Raw genomic sequence first — 23,443 nt, 5'->3', positions numbered from 1 at the left:
ACCTTCAGGCTAAGAGAAAGGTCAGCAAATGTCCAGGGTTCCCAGATAAGTTTGCACTTTGGCATCACTTTGGGATCATCTGCATCTTTAATTAAATACTGATGCCTGACTCCTACCCTCAAACACTTTAATTTAGTTGGTAGGAGTGTTACCATGGCATCAGGATTTTAAAAATCTTTCTAAAGGATTCAAAGGTGAAACAGAGTTTAGGAAGCATTGGGTTAATATTGTCCTAAGGTCACAGAGATCCTGTTGGTGGAGCCAAAACTTGATCCAGGTCTGCCTGTTTTCAGAGCTCCAGATTTAATCACTGTACCTGTGAAGGAGGCCAGGGCCCTGTGGCAGAGCCTTAAAGGAGAGGCGATTTCAGTAATTGGAGGGGTTGGTATAGGGCAGTCCAGGGGTGTGTGTACGTGTGTGTGTGGTTGACGGTAGGTGACACCAAGCACAAAATCTTGAATTCAGTAATAAGCAAACATAAAATGGGTTGAATACTTCCTGGCACTGATCTGACACTTCTGTGGCACCAAGTACTTGGCATTGTTCTTAGGGCATCACACACGTTAACCCATTGAATCTTCACAAAACCCCTTTGAGCTACGTTCCCACATCACAAGGAAGAAACCTGGGCTCAGAAAACTTTTATAACTGACTCAGAAGGACACAGATAGCTAGTGGTAGCTAGCTCCTAAGTTCTGTTTGTAACCACTATGCTGTGCTTATCTCTTACGTTAAGAATGTACTAAGTGTTTTCATATTTGCCAGTCCCTGCACTAAGAGCTTTACTTTGATTGCTTCATTTAATACTTGCAGTAATGCTTATGAGACATACCATTGTTATAGATGAGGAAACTCAGACACTTTCTCAAGGCTCTATAATTAAAAAGTGGTAAAGCAGGTATTATTAGTACAGTCTGCTTTCGTAATCCATGATTTTAACCATTCTCAGTATTTCAAAATACTTAAAATTTTAAAAATTCAAATTAAATCTTAAGTGGAATGCTATCTATAAAACAAAGTAGAACAACTCCCTTTGAGTGTGAGATAGTGGACGGAGGTCTCTGCTCATTCACACTCCTCCTCCCCCTCCACTGATCTGTCTATCAGCCCCCAGATGCCTTTTTGGAACCCCTGGTGCACTAGGGTACACAGTCTGAAGACAACTACTTTGGGTATCTCAGGAGCCCCTTGAGATACTGGAATCAGACCAGTTGATATTTTTGACAAAATATTGATGGTTTAGGCATATTTTCCTGACAGTAGGGAGATGAGTTGTAACAGTAAATCCTGTTAGACATCTTTGAATCCCAAATCCACAGGGCCCAGTTCAAAGTCACATTGAGACACACAGTCAAAACAGCTGAAAAAAATCAAAAGGGAAGTCTAACCTTCAATCTGTATCTTTGGAAAACATTGAAGGGACCCCAGGAATAACTCCTAGCAACTTTTTTCCCCTTCCCTTTTTCTCTTCCTTCTCAATTATCTTATTCTGCCCTTAAAACAAAACAAAACCTCTGTGTCCCCAATCTCCAGGCTCGTTATTCCTCTTTCTCTTCTCACTTGTATCTCCTTCCTTTTTATTATATAAATCACTGTAGCCTGCCCTTAAAAGTATTATACTTTTGCACTCAGTTTTACAGGTTCACTCTGCTACCCATTTCCTAAAATCCAGGCACAGAACTGGCTGAGAGATAACTGTGGTAGGGGAGAAGCTGATGAGGCAAAGCCATGTCCTTATTTAGGGTAGGGGTAGAGACAAAGGCTAGGAATACACACAAACACACCCACTTATTTTCAATCCTATCAGAAATGTGGGAAGGGAAGGGATCCAAGCTTGAAGCATCAAAACTCATGGTAGAAAGGGATGATGGGTCCAAGAAGTATTCCTAAAACAGAGCTACAAGACTTGAGGATGAATAGGAAATAAAAGAGGGAAGAGACAAATGTGGTTCTGAGATCTTAAACATGAGTGACTGAGAAAAGGTCAGGGCTACCAATGTGTTCGGGAGTGGCAGGTTGGGAGGGCTGGGAGGGCTGGTAGGGATTTGGTTTTAGTTATGTGTGCATGGATCATTGTGAGTTTAAAGTGATATTATGACATCCAAACAGAAGTAATCAATGGTTGGTTCAGTATATGTGAACGATGTTAAGTGAATAAAAGGAGACAAAGGGTGGAAAAGTATCAGAGTTGAGAGCTGTGGAGACAAATCTCAATCCTCCTTCTGAGGAGCCACATGGATGAGGAAAATGTCTCTGGGACACAGTCATAAGGGGAAAGGTCTAGTTATGGACCGCAGGAAGGTGAAGAATTGGCAAAAGAAACAGGGGTGATAGATTACTAATTTAGGAGAGCTTCGGAGAGCCCAAGGGAAGGGTTGGCTTTTAGGAAAATGGGGAATGGATACAGCCCCACTCACCCATTAAACCATGTTTCAGAGAGACTATTTAATGAGAAGGAGAACTTTCTAATGATACATTTATTTAAAACTATTTAGAAAATTATATATAGCATCTCAATTATACATACACACAAATAGAGAAAGAGAGAGATGGGGAAATTAAAACAAACTGTTTAGAGTGTTTATCTCCATGTGGTGGGATTTTGGGTGATCTTAGCTAAAAAGAATGTCATTTAACCTAAATAAAAAGAAACATTTAAAAATTTCATATCTGTATCTTTTAGATTCTGTACAAGTGTACCTTATTATAAGAAAAAGTGTTATTTTATTGATATCAGTTAGAATAAATGATGTATAGGTTACATCATCTCACTTACTATCCATAAACATCTAATAGAATAAGCAACATAATTTCCTGTTTCCAGATAAAGAAACTGAAGCTGAAAGAGATGAAGGAACTTGTGTCAGTCATACAGTGAGTGATGGAGACATGATTCAAATCTGGTAGTTTTTAAGGCATAGGTTTCATATACATAGCCAGCTAAAATGTTCCTTCAAATGAGGGGAAGAAGTTGGGGAACTGTTTAGCTGTGCAGACTACACATTAAGAAAAGACATATGGCAAGAAGGAAGGTACCAGTGGCCTGCAAAGGTAGAGTTTCCATGGGGTAGCAAGAATAAGAAGCACTTCCTCTTGATGAGAGGGGACTGGTGGGGAGGGGGGAGATGGAGGCAGGTGTTATGAGACGCCAAGAATCAAGTGCTTATTTGCACAAAGTTACAGGTAGAAACAGTGGCTGTGCGAAGACTAGAACAGTGTATCTGAGGCCAGTGCCCCAGGTGGTCCAGTGTGCAGTCCTCAGTGGTCAGGTGAATTAGGAGTGAAAGGCCTTGGCCTGGGAAGCTATTTTGAGATTCTGCTTCCAAGGTGTTGAAAATAGCAGTCTCACCTCAAACTAAGAATTATTGACATTGGAAGCCAAAAGCATCTCCATCAGTCAAAGAAAGTCTGCATTACATCTCTCAGGTGTCCAGGTTTTCTCCATGTGATTATTGCTGAAATGACCAGGGAAGCCTGCAAGTCATTACTCTAAGGTGTAATTGTTAAAGTTGGGTTAATATAAAACTAGTTAGTGCCTGCCCTAAGGAGTCAGGTGGCAGGTGAACTAAGAACTTGGAAACCCAACTGAGTAGCATACTGTGTCTGTAGATTGCAAGCAGGTCAGTTCAATTAATGAGAAAGAGATTCAGCAGGTGAGAATCCTCAACACTCTCCCTCTTCTCTGAGATAAATAGTACATTTGGGATAAAGAACAATTTGTGAAAGGAAAGGGGGTCGTGAGGACAAAGGCCATCCCATATGGAGGGTCAGGCAGACTTTGTCTGAGTTGGCACACTTGGAATGACCATAATACTAATATATATTTTTTAAACACTGCTATTGAGTATATCAACAGTAGGGGAAAAAAGAAGACAAAATAAAAGAAGAAGAAAAACCACCTCTGCTTCAGCCTCGTCAAGTATTGCTTCTAGTTATATTTATGATATTCTATGAACTTATATGAGAAACTAAAAAGTTTAATTGCTTTTTAATTTTTAAATTTTGTATATTTCTGAAGTTAAAGAATAATGCTATTTATCCTACAATTAAACATGTGTAATTCTGTGACTTTCATAGGTTATCGTTTATGTTCCTTGCTTTTTAAACTGGTTTTGGTTTGGGCTTTTATTTACATTACATGGCCATCAAGTTTCCTCCTTCTATCAGGGCAAAATGGAGGGTTTCCTGAATCTTAAAATCCTGTAATTTACCTTGGATGTGAACTATAATGCTTATTCTGAATACATTCCATGTAAAACTGCAGAAATTGTGTAGAAAGTCTTTATGAATTGGAACTTAACATATCATTGACAAGTTTTGAAGGGCGTTCTGTTGACTTTGGTGATAGATGATCCCATTCTGCCAAGTTCAGCTGGAAGGGGTGACCCAAACATCAACCCTGGAACCTAGAAACTTCCTGAAACCATGGTTTTAAATCAGCAGGGTGGATGCAGCATGCATCTGTGCAAGAGATGGCATTTCACCAGCTTGCTCCACGGAAGTCTCTGGAACAAAACCATAAACATCAGCCCTCATTGTTGTGTGTTGGCTTTTAAAAGCCTCCAGTGGTTTGGGGAGGATAAGACCTTGCCTTGGGGGCTCCCTGGTCCAATTTTTTGGGACCTGGCTGAAAACCCTGGATATTTGATAGTCTGGCTTATTTCTATGGTGTATTAGCACCCTATAAAAGTTACATGTCATTTATTTCAAGTTTAGAACCCTCTCAAACTTCAGGGGCAAACCAAACTTGAACCTTTTGTGGCTGGAATTCTGTTTACCTTTGGCCAAACCTTGCTTCCTGAATGTGAAACAGGGAGGTGAGGTGAGAGGGAGGCCCCTGAGGCCCTTTGGACACCAAATCGCTTTTGCCAAACAAGGCTTTGATAGGTTAAAACATGAATGAATTTGAAATACTTCCTGTCAGAATACTCTGGGGCCTACACACAGAAGTATATTGTGCCGGGCAAAATGCGTTTTGAGTGTTGCCTTCAGCCAACTGAAGTGAGGCAGTATCTGAGATTTTTGCCAAACAGGTTGAAGTTGGGTCAAGCCACTCTCCCTCCACTTCTAATAAATATATTAAATAGTTTCTATAAAAGTTAGTGGATAATCCAATTGAATGAGGACCTTGAGAAATTTGGACACTTTTGTGTTTGAAATATTTATTTTTAACTAGTGACAAAGAAAGAGTGGATGCCAAGATACAATGCCCCGTTCAAGGATGGCTTTGATTCCTTTGTGTCTATTGTCAGAACATAGTCTAGCACGAAGTGCCTTGCGCTTGAATGGAGGAGAAATAACACACTGCGTTCCATGTGCTTTACAGATAGAGGAACTGATGAATGCACTGGAGAAGACCAGACAGGAACTGGACGCCACCAAGGCTCGCCTTGCCTCCACGCAGCAGTCTCTGGCTGAAAAAGAAGCACACTTGGCCAACCTCCGGATAGAGAGGAGAAAACAGCTGGAGGAGATCCTGGAGATGAAGTGAGTACCCATTGTTGCTTTCCTACTCTCTCTTGTCTGACTTCTCTGTAGGGATGAGAAAGGGAAGGCTAGAGAAGAGGAAGAAAGCTTGGAGAAATAATAATTTAGCTAACACTTGACTAGTTATTTCCATGACTACGCTTCTTATTTTTTTGAATTATAGCTTCCACGTCCCAGTTTGCACATGTCTCACATCTGTTATTAAAAAAAAAAAAAATCGAACATGAGGTTTCGTGCCTCTGTGTTTTGTGGACGGCACTAATAGATCTGCCGAAAAGGTCTGAGTTGGCCAAGGGACAGAGGCCTTGTTAAGCACAATGGTAATTTAAGTCCTGCTCAGAGTTAAGTGGAAACTTTTCTGAGGAGGTATTTCCTAATTGTGACTATAACTTTGCTAATTATATTCTTCTCACTTGTGTACAATGCCTGGCTTGTGTTGGTGTTCATAGAGTCTCAAGGTTGGCACCTCTTTGTTTAGAAAGCAGGACTCTGATTTGCTGGGCCGATAAAAACAGGCTTGGAAATCCCCCTGCCCCCCTGTCTCCTTGGGTAGGTAAGGGCTGAGGGGAGACTGGAATAAATGTCTTTGATTTAATCAATAAGGTACAGCTGGTTGTCGGGCAGTGGTCATTCCTGTAGGCCTGTGACACACCTGTCTTCACCTAGCTTTTATTTCGTTCTTACAATGAAACAATATAACCATGGAAAATCATAGTAAAGGTAATTACTCAAAGATTTTAGAGGTAATCAATTGCTGTGGATCTGTTTCTGAAAAAATAGGCAAGAAGCAGCATCTCCTTCTGTAAGTTTTAAAATGAAATAATCACTAAAATATAATTTAAATCCAACCTCCTTCCACAGTAAGGGGAAACGTACAGAATTATGGCATCTTAAGCCTGTAACATAGACTTTGAAATTGGTGGCTAGGTATGGAAGAGTAACCTTATCCTGACCCTGCAAGTCTTACACATGGTTAACATTAAACCCAGGAAGCTTAGATCATGGAAAATATGGAATGAAATATTTTGAAGGATTTAATAACGAGGACAAAACTTTTATTCCTCGTCAACTACCTCAGTTTCTCCAAGACCAAAGAATAAGTAGTTTTATTTCCACTTATAAACTCTCATTTTTCCTAATAAAAGATGATATAATAAAAACAGATATTATTATCCTCAGTTTAGAGGTGAGGGAACTGAGACTCAGCGAGATTTCAAGTAACTTGCTTAAGGACATCTGGCCAGGATTAAAACCAAAATCTAATCAGGCTCCCTTTCTACTACCTCATTTTCTCATGGAGCTTATGTCACCTCCACCGAGTCCAGAACTTTTGTCTGTTTGAGTCACTTCAGTAATTATGCTGCCTAGAACAGTGCTCAGTAATTGTTTGTTGAAGCAGTGAATAGATTGAATGCTGGAGATTGGATTTTATGTACTTAGGAAGAAAAGTATTTCAAGCATTTGTGACATTATCGATGTGATCAATAATTTATTAATAATACCAGTACATTGATTCCATCAGCCTTTATTCTTTCTCTTTCACTTATCCGGCTTCTGCCTCCTTGTGTGTTGTTATGTGTCAAGTTCAGCCTCGTTTCTCTCGTTGTTCTGCAGCTGTTCCCAAGTTAACTCTACAGCTCCTGGAGTGATTTATTATGCCATTATAAGGAAACTTTCATTATTTCCTGTTTATAAAAAGAGCATATACTTTCAATGTTTTGAGAGAACAAGTAATGGTGAAGCATGCTGGTTTGGGAGTCATCTGAGCTGGGCTGAAATCCTGTTGCTTCCACTTGGTGGCTGTGTCACTTGGGGGAAAATGACCTTAACAACGCTGACCCTCCAGTTTCCAACTATGATGACTTTCGTGGGGTGGTTGTGAGGAGAGGCACTCAGAGCAGGGCTTGGCACACAGAAAATGATATATGTGTGTAAATGGCGCTATCAGCCAATGAAAATATGTCATTTGTTTAATATACTTTGTGAAGAGTATCATTTATCTAAAATTTGGGTTTATTTTTCTAAAACATATAAACTTTTTCCGTATGTTTTCCTACTTAATTTCATGATTTCAGATAGCACCTCACTAAGACCTCTTTTGGTGAATTGCCACATTATTGCCCAAGTGCTTATTAATCTGCTGCCACTGCAAAATAAATACAAAATTCCTATTAATTCCTTTGGTAAAAGTAACAAAGCCCTGCTTCATTAAGCCAAATATGGACCTCATTCACTATTTAACTGGCCTAGAAGCCCCACTTACCAGTGGGCTTCTTCCCAGGAGTATGGGGACACAGGTGCAGGGCAGTTACATTGACTGAGAACCCCAATTAGCTTTATCAGCCTCTTCAGCTGTTCAAGTCAACCAAATGGTTTGGTCAATCTTGATTTTTAAGCTGAGTTGACATATTGGTTACTTGGCATTAACCAAATCAGTGTAAGTTAGTGGGAGCAGTCAGCTGGATGTATCACTGTATCTGCTGTCACTCTGTGCCAGGCGCTGTTGGTTTTCATTCAACTGACAGGCATTGTGCAAGCAGCTTTAGGCAAGTCTACCCAGTTTCCCAACCCTGGTAGCAAGGGAGAGGCTCTGTGGTGTTAGAGGAAAGAGGGATGGGGCCTTGAGTCAAGAGAAAGAAGACGTGGTCTTATAACTGAACCATAACGTTAAAGGAGATCACTCTCTGGTTGCCTCAGTTTTTTCTTTGGTAACATGGAGGTAATAATACTTGCCCTGCCTACTCTATAGAATTGTTACAGGGACAGGATTTTTTTTTTTTTAATACTGAACTGAAATTATGTAAACCAGCATATGTAAAAGTGCTTTGAAACATAAAAGGGGATTTTGAAATAAGAGGTGGTGTCTGTTAAATTCGTTGCAAAATTAAATGGCACGGAGTTTTAGTATTGGAAAGCAGCTGGGTCCAACCTTCCAGCCTACGTAAGCCAGACTCCTGTCCACATAATGACTAATAAGGAAATCACCAGGCCCTGGTGAAGACCACTTCCTTTGGAAGTCACGGGCTCATAAGGTGGTGGTTCATGTTCCACGGCTCATGCAGGTAGCTCATTTGTCCTTAGATGGAACTGAAGTGGCTTTCCATGGAATCGTCCTACTTGTCTTGGTTTTTGTTTCAGAGCTACATAGATTTCACCTGAGCCCCATCCACAGGACAGCCAGCCTTTTAGATATTTGTTTGGGTAAAAGTGTGCATTTTAGAAAAAAAAAAAAAAGAAAGAAACAGAGAAGCAAAACTTAAAAACAAACCACCTCGATCCTACCATGCAGAGGTGGATACTGGTAGCATTTTGGTATATACCTTTACAAATGCTCTCTATTTTTTAACAAAATTAGATTGTACTTCCATATTTTATAAATCCTGCATTTGAGGAATGAAAGGATGAATTAGTTCAAAAATTTGTAAATATTTCTTGAGCACCGACTATGTGGTAGGTACTGTTCTAGGTGGAAAAACAAAAATGTCTGCCCTTATCCAGCTTGCATTTTAGTAAAATGAGTGAAGGAAATGAATGAACAAATAAATAAGTAAATAAATGAATAGGTAGATGAATAAAGTAGCTTCTTGTGGAACCAAAGGAGTTTGGAATCCCACTTAGAAATCTGCTTCCATAGGTAAGGACCGTCATGGTTATTTGGGGTAAAAAGGGACATGCCCTGTCACTCCCTATAGTCTGAGAAGCCTTTTAGGAACTGAGCCCAAAGGGAGCCTTTGACTCTGTCTTGCGTAGCATTCTTCCCCCCAGTATGCCCTTTTCCAGTTTGATCTTCATTGCTTTGTATTCTAACTGCCAGTCATTATTCCCACACCGGAAGGAACTAACAGTTCCCAACCATACATTTTCATACGAGAACATAATATTCTCCTTCCCTTGTGTATAAGATTATGCTTTTACTTAAAAAAAATCTAAAACCTCTTACTAAAACATTTCATAATGGTTCATCTTTGTTACACTTGCTTCTACTTAAAGGGTTTTATCAAAATAATATTAAGAACATCATTCTATATGTTTGGTTTTATTAATGCCGGTTAATGAGCTTACATTCCAGTAATCAAAGCTCAATTATTTAATTTGTGGCAGGTGAATTTGATATCTGTAGCTAAAAGGAATTGAAGGCCATGAGATACTGTACTTAAAATCTGTCTGTGTGCATTTGCTCAGACGATTTAAACTAGCATAGTAATTTAACAGGCAGACAGGCAGGCTAACTGATGATATGTTCCATTTAGTATTAAACACTGAATGAATAAGGGTTTTGAGAGCTGGTTAAAAGTTACGTAATTTGAAGTGCATGTTTTAGACTTTTTGAGGTGATTTCTCATACTTACGTAAAGATTTTAAGGGGACCTCTGTACTTTATCTCATCTGATGACATTGTGATATCCATCTTAATTTACTGGGTATTGTTGCATTTTAGACATCTTCTCTAGATAGCCTCAGAAGCCTTTGTATACACTGGGCTATTTTAGGAAGTTTACAGTGAGGTAAGACCCCGGCTTATTCCAAGGCATTATCCTGTTGGCCTCTTTGATCTAGGATCTCTTTTGAGAGAGCCACTCATTAGGTAAGTACCCTTCAAAGGAGAAGCATGGTGCAGAAAATGATAAAATCAATTTATTCTTTACTTCATGCCAACATGAGAAAAGACAAATCACATTTCTTTAGGAAGGAATCCTAAGTGCCTGGTAATTTGGACAGGATAAATGGAGCCTGGGAGAGGAGTTTTGAAGGCAACTGTTACTTAAAATTGATAAACTCAGTTGCAAGAGATGTTATGGAGATTGAATGAAATTATGCATTTATGAGAAAGTGATTTATAAGCTGTAGAAGTCATATATGTATAATGTGTGACATATTAATATGTTAGGTAAACTGACTATAATTAGCATACACTGATCCCATCTTCAAATTCCAATTGACCTCATGCTTTCAACAGTTTTTTATAGGGAGGCGGCTACAGTGCAATTCCTTCTCTAATCAATGAATGGTTTGTTTAGAAAAACCTTGGCATGCACAATTTAGACTATATATTAAATACTATGTTAATGTGTCCTAGAATGTCCCAGTCTGTCTGTCCTTATTTACCTCCTGCTAAATTCTAAAAGTAAATTGAGTCAGCGAAAACACTAGTGAAGCTTGTCTCAGCTTTCTAAGTTACCTGCAGTGATTGAGGACGGGTGGCAGAGAGAAGAACTGCTTATTAAACAGCAGTTGTGGTCTGAGCTGCAGGCAGTCACGTGATGGACAGTTGCTTACCACTCAAAATTTCTGTTTCTCTCTTGTAACGCTGAAGTTGGTGGCTTAGGGCCTTTAGTGGAAGAGAAGAGGCTTGCTGTACATAAAGTGGGTAAGCAAAACTTAACTACAAAGAAAATAACTTTAGAATAGTGGAATGGTCTAATTAGCTTCAATGCGAGGAACAGAAAACCCCACATTCCAGAAGCTCATACAAGTGGCTGCATAGTCACCAGGGACCCACACTCCTTCTGCCTTGAAGCTTTGCTATTCTCTGTACATGAGAGGTGTCCATCTCATGATACAAGGTTTTTGCCTCAGCTCCAACCGTTCCATCCACATTCCAGCAAGCAGACAGGAGAAAGGAGAAGGGAGAATCTCCTTGCCCTTTAAGTTGCACATACCATCCACGAACATCTGAGTCATTTAACAGTTTACTCGATAAATAGCTGTTGAGCATTCATTGCTTGCAAGGACTGTTCTACACCTTAGGCACCGATCTAAGCCAGTGTTCTAAGTGAACAGAAATTGTTTGTCACATGGTCACACTTAGGTGCCAGAAGGCAGGAAATGCAGACTGTAGCTGGGTGGCTCTATGTCCAGCTAACACTTAGGGAACCCAAGGAAGGAAAGGGGTGGTGGGGTATTGGGGGCAACTAGCAGTCTTTGCTGAAATAAACAGAGTATGGAAAGAAAGTGACAACTGGTATGTTATCTCACTGAGCATTTAAAAATAACTTTGCGACTATACTTTTAGAGATAGTATTCCTAACAGATATATACTTGTATGCATGCATGTCCAGTATATATCTGAGTTCATTTCCGGGTACTAGTGTTGGTAAACTATGGGAGAGTCATGTGGTGAGTGAACAGGTTTGGAAATAGCTGAAAAATCTCATCATGGTTGGGATAGCTGATGGGCGAGGAGTGTTAGTCTAGAGAAGACCAAGAGGCAGATTCTCCCTTCAGCTGTTAAAGGGGTGACATGAGAGAAAAGAAATGGACTTGATTTATGCTGCCTCAGATGATTGTGCTAGAGCACAATCGTCCTTTAAGGGGAGGAAGGCCTTCCTTCAGTACTTTGTACCAGTCAGAATTCTGTAGCCTTTTGAGGTTGTTCCTGAGGTATGTCAGCAAATCCTGGGTGGAGGGGGATATCACCTGCTCTGGGTGCTATAGAGAGAATTCCCATCCCCAGGAAGGGGACAGAGCGATGATCTCCACAATTCCTTTCAATGTGGAATTCTACCAGTAAATCTGCTAAATAAGTGATCTGAAACGTGAATAATATTTAGGAGACGCTGGAATCTTCTTTGTTTCTTCTCTTAAGGAACTCTATTTGAATGTAGGAACTTTTGCCAAAAGCCAAAAATGACTGCTTGGTTTAAGACACTGTCCTCTCTGATAGGACCACAGCCGAATTTTCCTGTACTTTTGTACATTGCATTTATTTTTCATAAAACTCTTCAGATGTGAAATATATGAGCCAAGCAAAGATGTGTCTCACAAACTATTACAGAGAAAGAATCAGTGGTTAAATTTCATGTCAGGTAGAATCAAGAACCCTTGACTCTCCCTGCCCTAAGGATTGTACTATCTTTGATTAAAGTGTCTTCAGAGAATTAAACTAGCCCAGGCATAGGTACTATTTACTGCATGCAGACTTTGGCCAGTGGGATTAATATTACCGGTGAACAACTCTTAGGTGCTTATTACATGTCAGGCAGGGGCTGAGTATGTCACCTCCTGTGAGATGGGGAGTATTATTACCTCCACTGTGTAGATGCAGAAACTGAGGCTCAGACGCCTGGAACTCAAAGTCTTTTTGACACTACATTCTATGATTTTAACCACTGACAGATTGCATCACACTGTCTCCTAGTGAAAAACTCAGGATGTTGTTGTAAGAATTTTAAGTCTTGTAATGGTGGGACCAGTTTTGGTTAAATAGAAGGCAGTTGGCAAACAGGTGCTTCTTCCAACTCACATTGGGGAAGCAGGACAGCAGGCTGGGGTGATGATGGGGGGGAAGGGGCAGGAAGAGAGCTAGTTGGAGGAGGCCTTTGAACTCAGCTTCCTTATCTTAAAACAAAGCAAGGGGAGACACTGTCTTCTGGCCAAAAACATGCACTGCATATATGTTTAATAGTGAAAACTGTCAGTCAAATGGGTCCCTTGGCCTGGTGGTTTTTAATGGAAATACAAACATTTTCTGAGCTAGAGTGTATAATCTTTCAGCTTAAATAATCATAATCAGCAGTTAAATAATCTAAATGCTTATGAATTGTAGAGTCTAAATTATTCCAAGCACCATACCTCATGTTATCTCCATCTTCACAGCAGCAGCTCCATGGGGGCTGGGGAAGATCGACCATTAAAAACGGGAAAGAGAAACGTACAGGCCTTCCAACCTCCTAAAGTACGGCAAGTCAAAGGGGGCAGTTGTGGTCCTTCTTTCAATCCAAGAGCAGGTTCCTTTGGATCTCTCTGGTCCTCAGTTTGTCCGACTCTAAATTATAACTTATAAATTAAGGGTATGAAATTGGCCAGTCCTCCAGCCAGCCCTATAAATTGATGCCCCTTTTACTTTCTACCTTTGTCCCTCCTTTCCATTTGTTCTTTTTTTCATCACAGCCCACTAGGTAGTTAGGTCTTTTCCTAGGAACCACTTCTTGCAATGGTCATTTAGAGAAAAAAAGGATAGAAGAAAAATGAGGACCGTACGTGGGAGAATGTATTCCAGAGCAGGGGCATCAATGGGAAATAGACTGTGGCCCAGATGCCGGCTGTCTGCCGGAACTGCAAAGGGCAGGACTCAGGGAAAATCCCAACTTGTAGGGCTTCTCTGCCTCCCTGTAGTATCTTCTTTGTGAAGGTAAAATATACTGTAGCTGTTAATCAGGGGAAGCCTCAACCCTGAGGATGTAGAGGGGAAACATCAAGATCTGCAGCCTTAGTGACAGAGGGCATCATAACAAAAGGCTCCAAGTCACTGAAGACTTACAGGACAAGGCACAGCATGGAGGTGGGGAGGGCTTTGGATGTTCTTGGTCCCTGGAAAGTACTTAATAAAAGTTAGATAAAGGAATGAATGAATGCTGATGAAAATTTGACTCTTGCTAGCTGCCTCTTCCTCCTTTCGCCGATCTTATCCACCCCTGCCTTCTCTTCCACCCAATCTCCTCTTTCTTCTTTTTTCTCTCTTTCTCCTTTCCTTTCCTTTCCTTTTCCTTATGTTCTCTCTCCTCTTCCTCCTTTTTCCTCTCCCTTTCCTACCCCTGTCCTGGTGCCCTATAAAGTGAGAGGGGTCAAAATATTTTCTTTATTTTCTCAACATAGTGGTTGTCTTGCTAGATTCTCATTTTGACTGTTGGGCAGGAGGCAGACCGAGCCCCTGGGAAGAAGAGAGTGTGTGTTTGTGTGTGTGTGTGTGTGTGTGTGTGTGTGTGTGTGAGAGAGAGAGAGAGAGAGAGAGAGAGATAGGCAGAGAGAGATAGGCAGAGAGAGATAGGTGGCGGGGGGGGGGGCAGGGAGAGGCACACACATGCATGTTTGGGGGCGGAGATAGGGCCAGCTCTGGCAATCTTGCGTAGAGAATGAGATGTAGAGGGGAGGCCACTCAGTTCTTCAGGAGCAAAGCAATTGAGAACTATAGGCTGAAGCCAAGCCGCCGGTCAAGAACTGCCAAGCTCTTTTGTTTTCCAGTGACAGAATTTGGGAACCAGGGGATGGTGAAAATTGAAATGCAGTGTTTGACTTGATCTTTGGGTTAAGCCAATATCCCTGGGATCTTAATTTGAACCTGCAGGAGGCTTTGGCCAACTTCTTTGAGAATGTGTTGTTACTCACACCCAACTCTTCGCTTAGTTGAAGAGATTTGCAGAGTACACTGCGGCTAGTGCCAGCACACAGTTACGATAAAAGTTAAATTGTCTTTCTGTTCTGTTTTGAAAATGGTGTCAGTGTGTTCACTTTATGAGCCCTGAGCTTGGTGCTTCTTTCTCTTCCTGGCTCTATCTCTGGATGTTTTCTTGTAAAACTTTCCCTTCAGTGCATTTCTAAGGTTTTATTCTAAGGCAATATGGGATTGGGTATGCAAAGTGGTTATTCTCTGCTCTCCCTTCCATTCTTTGGGAGGGGAGACTGTGCCCTGGGAAGCTGCTCCCTGTATAGTGCATTGCTGGGGTTCCTCTGCTGGCTGACTTCTGCTTGGGTCCAGGGCCTATGGGAGGCACTGCAGGAGATGGGAGGGTGGGAAGAGAAAAAGGCTAGAGAATTTCCTCCCTGTTCCCTGCTTGCACTGGGGCCACATCTCTGGCAGTAGGGACTTCTCTCATGACTGTAGCTCCTCTTAGCAGTGCCCCATCCATGGTTCCCAGTGGCAGTGGGATTAACTCATTTTTCCTTTGCCCCTTCAGCCCGAGCTGCAGTAATAGCCACCCCTTGTTGCCAGTTTCTGGGTGCCTCAACGCGTTTGTTTTATGAACCCTGCCCACCTCTCCTCTGTAGTCCTTTCATTGAACTCTCCTCGTTGGACTCATCTGTGGTGAATTCTGTTTCCGGCCAAACCCAGACCAGTACAGTGGGGAAGGCCATGGTGCTGTGGTCACGTGTGTGAGATTTGTTACGATGATTTGAGAAAGCATTGTTAAAAAATGTTTACATTTCCCATAGTAAGTAATTTTGGAAAAAGAAGCAGATTGCTTGATGCTACAGTCAAAACACTAAAACAAAACTGTCATTCTGTGATTTTTTTTAAAAAACAGTTGCTTTTCAAATGACCTTTGAACATGAATGACTGCTGCTGCCCTGACCCTAGAGAGATGTGAAGCTGACATTCTCAGAGTCAGCCTCAGTCTTAGGACTAATGAAAATAGCCCCCTGCTCCTGCCATATACAAGGAAAAAATATTCCTCCCTTATTCTTTAGGCTTAGGGAAGTTGGTTTGACTGAACAAGGAAGAATTTCTTGAGATGGGAGGAAAGAGAGCATTCTAGAGGTCCTGGGCTACAGCGCAAGTCAGCTGCCTCCAGGCCATGGGTAACATCCTTAGATCCAAGCTCAGGGCATTTGGGGTTCCCATAAAGCTGAAGACATTGCATCTTTGGTCAGCAACTGCTCTAATGCAGCACTTCAGCCTGAGGTGCAAGCTCAGCACGCCTACTCATTGATCCAGTCGCCTGTTCAGTCACTGACTCATTCATAAAACAAATCATCCAGGAAGTCAGTTATTTATTGAGAGAATGAATGAACAATCTGATGTCCAATTATAGGATTAGAAATCTGAATGTAGAATTACAGCTGGGATAAGTGTGCAAAAAAGGAAATGTCTCTGGGGCCATGAGAGCATCCTGAAGGTAGTAGAAGGGCTCCCTGAAGATAAGCCATGATGTGTTGGATGAGAGTTCATTAAATGAAGAGCCAGGGATGGTGACTGGAGTCAGGTTGGGGAGTACATTCTAGAGGAGGCCCTGTGGCAGAAGGGAGAAACATGCCCTCCATTAACTCACAGGAGGCCTGTGTGGCTGAAGCACAGAGACAAAGGGGGAAAGCAGGATTGACTGAGGTTAGAGGGATGGCAGAGGCCAGACTACCCAGGACCTTAGGGGCCATGGTCAGATAGTTGGTACTTATCCTAAGAACAGGAACCCATTGGGGTGAAGTCACATGATCAGATTATGATTTGGAAATAATAAAAAGCAATTACAGTCTACTTTCCATGTGCCAGAAACTTTTGAAGAGCTTTGAAAATATAAACAATATCTTCACAACATCCTCTAACATAAGTACTGTTGTCATCCTCGTTTTACTTTTGAGGAAACAGAGGCACAAAGAGGTTAAATAACTAGCCCAAGGTCACATAGCAAAAGTGGGATCTGAACCTCTCAGCATTGTCAAGTAGTCTGGCCACATGCTTGACCACCACACCATACAGATGCTTTTGTGTGGAGGGTAGGTTTGGATGTGGGCATACTACTTAGGAAGCTGCTGCAGTCTCTCGGGTAGGGAGAGCTTGTCCTAGGATGGTGGCAGTGGAGATGGAGAGAAGTGGAAGATTTCAAGAGACCCGTAGGGAGCTGAATTTACAGGACTGGGTTTAGATTGGCTATAGGAGTGGTAGAGATAGGCGCCCCTCTCTTTCCCTTCTTCCTGCCAGCTCTGTGTTCTTCTCCCCTGAACACTTTCATGCCTCCATGCAGGGGGGCTGTGAGGGAATAGTTGTGGCAAGTATTGCTCTAGTCCAGGGGTTCTCAACAGCAACGCTACTGACACTGGGCTGGTAAATTCTTTTTTGCAGGAGCTGTCCTATGTTTAGTAGCATCCCTGGCCTTTACCTACTAGGTGCCAGGAACAGTCCCCGTCCTCCACTTGTGACAATTAAAAATGTCTCCAGATATTTCCAGAAGTCCTCTTTGAAGGCAAAATCACCCTTGGTTGAGAAGTGCTGGTCTACTCCTAGCCTGCATACATTTACAGTTTCTCACCTTGGACCAGCAGCCTGCCTCCTTCCTGGGATACTATGAGCCTTGAGCCAACGTTAGTGGCACTAGTAAAGTTTTAAACTGGCCCATGCCCTGCACATAGGCCTTCTGCCCTCTGGAGGCAGGCAGCCCTAGACCAGGTAGATTCATACATCTTAGAAAGAAGCCTTCCCACTACTTAACAGTGTCATCCATCTTTAGTCTTTAGTAGGTAGCCTAGATAATTGTCTATAATTCAAAGACATTTTCTTTGGGGACATAGACTCACTCTTCAGTTCTATGCAACCGATTTCAATGTGAACTTTCTGTAATCTACTCTCATGTTCGGGCATTGCCTGTAATCTTATGTTTCTGGAACAACGGTTTCCTAAATAGCTCCAAAACTTTCCTGTGGATACTTTCTTTCTTTGTTTTTTTTTTAAATCTTTATTGGAGTATAATTGCTTCACAATACCGTGTTAGTTTCTGTGGCACAACAAAGCGAATCAGCCATATGCATACACATGTCCCCATATCCCCTCCCTCTTGAGCCTCCCTCCCATCCTCCCTATCCCACCCCTCTAGGTCATCGCAAAGCACCGAGCTGATCTCCCTGTGCTATGTTGATGCTTCCCACCAGCCAACTATTTTACATTCGGTAGTGTATACATGTCGATGCTACTCTAATTTCACCCCAGCTTCCCCCTCCCACCCCATGTCATCAAGTCCATTTTCTATGTCTGCCTCTTTATTCCTGCCGTGCAACTAGGTTCATCAGTACCATTGTTTCTTACTTTATTTATTTTTATTTTATTTTATTTTTGGCTGCGTTGGGTCTTTGTTGCTGTGCGTGGGCTTTCTCTAGTTGTGGAGAGAGGGGGCTACTCTTCATTGCGGTGCGCGGGCTTCTCATTGCGGAGACTTCTCTTTGTTTCGGAGCATGGGCTCCAGGTATGCGGGCTTCAGTGGCACGTGGGCTCAGTAGTTGTGCACTGTAGAGTGCAGGCTCAGTAGATGTGGCACACGGGTTTAGTTGCTCCGTGGCATGTGGGATCTTCCTGGACCAGGGCTCGAACCCATGTCCCCTGCATTGGCAGGCGGATTTTTAACCACTGCGCCACCAGGGAAGCCCAGTACCATTTAAAAAAAATTTTTAGCTTACATATGTATGCACTAGCGTACAGTATTTGTTTTTGTGTTTCTGACTTCACTCTGTATGACAGACTCTTGGTCCATCCACCTCACTACAAATAACTCAATTTAGTTTCTTTTTATGGCTGAGTAATATTCCATTGTATATATGTGCCACATCTTCTTTATCCATTCATCTGTCGATGGACATTTAGGTTGGTTCTATGTCCTGGCTATTGTAAACAGTGCTGCAATGAACATTGTGGTACATGTCTCTTTTTGAATTATGGTTTTCTCAGGGTATATGCCCAGTAGTAGGATTGCTGGGTCATATGGTAGTTCTATTTTTAAGGAAGCTCCATACTGTTTTCCATAGTGAGTGTATCAATTTATATTCCCACCAATAAGCAGGAGGGTTCCATTTTCTCCACACCCTCTCCAGGATTTATTGCTTGTAGATTTTTGGATGATGGCCATTCTGACCGGTGTGAGGTGATACCTCATTGTAGTTTTGATTTGCATTTCTCTAATGATTAGTGATGTAGAGCATCCTTTCATGTGTTTGTTGGCAATCTGTTTATCTTCTTTGGAGAAATGTCTATTTAGGTCTTCTGCCCATTTTTGGATTGGGTTGTTTGTTTTTTTGATCTGCTTGTATATTTTGGAGATGAATCCTTTGTCAATTGCTTCGTTTGCAAATATTTTCTCCCATTCTGAGGGTTGTCTTTTCGTCTTGTTTGTAGTTTGCTTTGCAAAAGCTTTTAAGTTTCATTAGGTCCCATTTGTTTATTTTTGTTTTTATTTCCATTTCTCTAGGAGGTGGTTCAAAAAGGATCTTGCTGTGATTTATGTCATAGAGTGTTCTGCCTATGTTTTCCTCTAAGAGTTTGACAGTGTCTGGCCTTACATCTAGGTCTGTAATCCATTTGTAGTTTTTTTGTGTGTATGGTGTTAGGTAGTGTTCTAATTTCATTCTTTTACATGTAGCTGTCCAGTTTTCCCAGCACCACTTATTGAAGAGGCTGTCTTTTCTCCATTGTATGTTCTTGCCTCCTTTGTTGTAAATTAGGTGCCCATAGGTGCATGGGTTTATCTCTGGGCATTCTATCCTGTACCATTGATTTATATTTCTGTTTTTGTGCCAGTACCATATTGTCTTGATTACTGTAGCTTTGTGGTATAGCTTGAAGTCAAGGAGCCTGATTTCTCCAACTCCATTTTTCTTTCTGAAGATTGCTTTGATTATTCAGGGTCTTTTGTGTTTCCATATGAATTGTAAGATTTTTTGTTCTAATTCTGTGAATAATGCCACTGGTAGTTTGATAGGGATTGCATTGAATTTGTGGATTGCTTTGGGCAGTATAGTCATTTTCACAATATTGATTCTTCCAATCCAAGAACATGGTATATTTCTCCATCTGTTTATGTCATCTTTGATTTCTTTCATCAGTGTTTTATAGTTTTCTGAGTACAAGTCTTTTGCCTCCTTAGGCAGGTTTATTCCTAGGTATTTTATTCTTTTTATTGCAATGGTAAATAGGAGTGTTTCCTTAATTTCTCTTTCTGATTTTTCGATGTTGGTGTGTAGGAATGCCTGAGATTTCTGTGCATTGATTATCTATCTTGCAAACTTACCAAATTCATTGATTAGTTCTAGTAGTTTTCTGGTGGCATCTTTAGGATTTTCTATGTACAGTATCATGTCATCGGCAAACAGTGACAGTTTTACTTCTTATTTTCCAATTTGTATTCCTTTTCTTTCTTTTTCTTCTCTGATTGCTGTGGCTAGGACTTCCAAAACTATGTTGAATAAGAGTGGCGAGAGTGGACATCCTTGTCTTGTTCCTGATCTTAGTGGAAATGCTTTCAGTTTTTCACCATTGTGTATGATGCTTGCTGTGGGTTTGTCATATATGGCCTTTATTATGTTGAGGTGGGTTCCCCATGCCCGTTTTCTAAAGAGTGTTTATCATAAATGGGTGTTGAATTTTGTCTAAAGCTTTTTCTGTATCGAGGTGATCATATGGTTTTTATTCCTTAATTTGTTAATGTGTATCACATTGACTGATTTGCATATATTGAAGAATCCTCGCATCCCTGGGATAAACTCCACTTGATCATGGTGTATGATCCTTTTAATCTGCTGTTGGATTCTCTTTGCTAGTATTTTGTGCAGGATTTTTGCATCTATGCTCATCGGTAATATTGGCCTATAATTTACTTTGTTTGTAGTATCTTTTTCTAGTTTTTGTATCAGGGTGATGGTGGCTTTGTAGAATGAATTTGGGACCGTTTCTCCCTCTGCAGTTGTTTGGAAGAGTTTGAGAAGGATCAGCGTTACCTCTTCTCTAAATATTTGATAGAATTCGCCTGTGAAGCCATCTGGTTCTGGAGTTTTGTTTGTTGGAAGTTTTTAAATTACAGTTTCAATTTCATTGCTCGGATAGGTCTGTTTATATTTTCTAATTCTTCCTGGTTCAGTCTTGGAAAATTGTACCTTTCCAAGAATTTGTCCATTTCTTTGTGGTTCTCCATTTTATTGGCATAGAGTTGTTTGTAGTAGTCTCTTATAATCCTTTGTATTTCTGTGGTGTCAGTTGTGATTTCTCCTTTTTCATTTCTAATTTTATTGATTTGTGTCTTCTCTCTTTTTTTCTTGATGAGTCTGGCTAAGGGTTTATCTTCTCAAAGAATCAGCTTTTAGTTTTATTGATCTTTGGTATTGTTTTCTTCATTTCTATTTCATTTTTTTCTGCTCTAATCTTTATCATTTCTTTCCTTTTCCTGACTTTGGGTTTTCTTTGCTCTTCTGTCTCTAGTTGTTTTAAGTGTCAGGTTAGATTGTTTATTTGAGATTTTTCTTGTTTCTTGAGGTGAGATTGTATTGCTATAAACTTCCCTCTTAGAACTGCTTTTGCTGCATCCCATGGGTATTGGGTCATCGTGTTTCCATTGTCATTTGTTTCTATGTAATTTTTAATTTCCTCTTTGATTTTTTCAGTGATGTCTTGGTTATTTAGTATTGCACTGTTTAACATCCATGTATTTGTGTTTTTTACAGTTTTTTTCCTGTAATTGATGTCCAGTCTCATTGCGTTGTGGTCAGAAAAGTTGCTTGATGTGATTTCAATTTCCTTAAGTTTTCTGAGGTTTGATTTGTGACCCAAGATGTGATCTATCCTGGAGAATGTTCCGTGAGCCCTTGAGAAGAAAGTGTATTCTGTTTTTTTTGGATGGAATGTCCTGTAAGTATCAATTAAGTCCATCCTGTTTAATGTATCATTTAAAGCTTGTGTTTCCTTATTTATTTTCATTTTGGATGATCTGTCCATTGGTGAAAGTGGGGTGTTAAAGTCCCTTACTCTTATTGTGTTACTGTTGATTTCTCCTTTCATGGTTGTTAGCATTTGCCTTATGTATTGAGGTGCTCCTATGTTGGGTGCATAAACATTTATAGTTGTTATGTCTTCTTCTCGGATTGATCCTTTGATCATTTTGTAGTGCCGCTCCTTATCTCTTGTAACAGTCTTTATTTTAAAGTCTATTTTGTATGATACGAGAATTGCTACTCCAGCTTTCTTTTCATTTCTATCTGCATGGAATGTCTTTTTCTATCCCTTCACTTTCAGTCTATATGTGTCCCTAGGTCTGAAGTGGGTCTCTTGTAGACAACATATATATGGGTCTTGTTTTTGTATCCATTCAGCCAGTCTGTGTCTTTTGGTTGGGGCATTTAATCCATTTACATTCAAGGTTATTATCAATATGTATGTTCCCATTACCATTTTCTTAATTGTTTTGGTTTTGTTTTTGTGTATCTTTTTCTTCTCTTGTGTTTCCCGGTTAGAGAAGTTCCTTTAGGATTTGTTGCAAAGCTGGTTTGGTGGTGCTGAATTCTCTTAGCTTTTGTTTGTCTGAAAAGCTTTTGACTTCTCTGTTGAATCTGAATGAGATCCTTGGTGGGTAAAGTAATTTTGGTTGTAAGTTTTTCTCTTTCATCAGTTTAAGTATATCGTGCCACTTCCTTCTGGCCTGCAGAGCTTCTGCTGGAAAATCAGCTGATGACCTTATGGGGATTCCTTTTTAAGTTATTTTTTGTTTTTCCCTTGCTGCTTTTAATATTTTTCTTTGAATTTAATTTTTGTTAGTTTGATTAATATGTGTCTTGGTGTGTTTTCCCTAGGGTTTATCCTGTATGGGACTCTCTATGCTTCCTGGACTTGGGAGACTATTTCCTTCCCCATGTTAGGGAAGTTTTCAACTATAATCTCTTCACATATTTCCTCAGACCCTTTCTTTTTCTCTTCTTCTTCTGGGACCCATATAATTCGAATCTTGGTGCATTTAATGTTGTCCCACAGGTCTCTGAGATTGTCTTCAATTCTTTTCATTCTGTTTTCTTTATTCTGCTCCTCGGCAGTTGTTTCCACCATTTTGTCTTCCAGCTCACTTATTTGTTCTTCTGCCTCAGTTATTCTCTTATTGATTCCTTCTGGTGTATTTTTCATTTCAGTTATTGTGTTGTTCATCTCTGTTTGTTTGTCCTTTAGTTCTTCTAGATCTTTGTTAATCATTTCTTGTATTTTCTCAGTCTGTGCCTCCATTCTATTTCTGAGATTCTGGATCATCTTTACTATCATGAGTCTGAATTCTTTTTCAGGTAGTTTGCCTATTTCCTCTTCATTTATTTGTTCTTGTAGATTTTTACGTTGTTCCTTCATCTGTGACATATTTTTTCGCCACCTCTTATTTTTTTTTTTAATGAGTGGGATTGTGTTCTTGTCTTACTGGTTGTTTGGCCTGAGGCTTCTAACACTGGGGTTTGTAGGCTATTGGGTAGAGCTGGGTCTTGGTGCTGTGATGAGGAATTTATGAGACCTCATTCTGATGAATATTCCATGGGGTCTGAGGTTCTCTGTTAATCTAGTGGTTTGGACTTGGAGCTCCCACTGAAGGAGCTTTTGCCTGACTCAGGGCTCGTGAACCAAGATCCCGCAAGCTGCCTGGGATGGCAAAAAAAAAAAAGAGAAAAATAACAAAGTAAAAAATAAAATTAGACTAGGAAACTAACAGATATGTTAGAAAGAATGTAAAAATAAAAATATAGA

The 23,443-nt window shown here is 40.5% G+C and overlaps 1 protein-coding gene across 1 annotated transcript in view; it reads left to right on the top strand.

Annotated features, from left to right (window-relative positions):
* The window catches only part of ERC2 (ELKS/RAB6-interacting/CAST family member 2), a gene marked incomplete at both ends in the record, with an annotated part of 833,862 nt that overhangs the window by 530,331 nt on the left and 280,088 nt on the right, over nt 1-23,443 (top strand). Inside the window, one exon of the mRNA XM_082663222.1 lies at nt 5,327-5,487. Coding sequence (XP_082519348.1) covers nt 5,327-5,487 — 161 coding nt within the window. The remainder of the gene's footprint in view (nt 1-5,326; nt 5,488-23,443) is intronic.

Source organism: Grampus griseus, assembly GCF_964374135.1.
Source record: "Grampus griseus genome assembly, chromosome: 10".
NCBI classification, from domain to species: Eukaryota; Metazoa; Chordata; class Mammalia; order Artiodactyla; family Delphinidae; genus Grampus; species Grampus griseus.
Note: the sequence above shows the minus strand (reverse complement) of the source record. Positions and strands in the feature narration are given on the sequence as shown.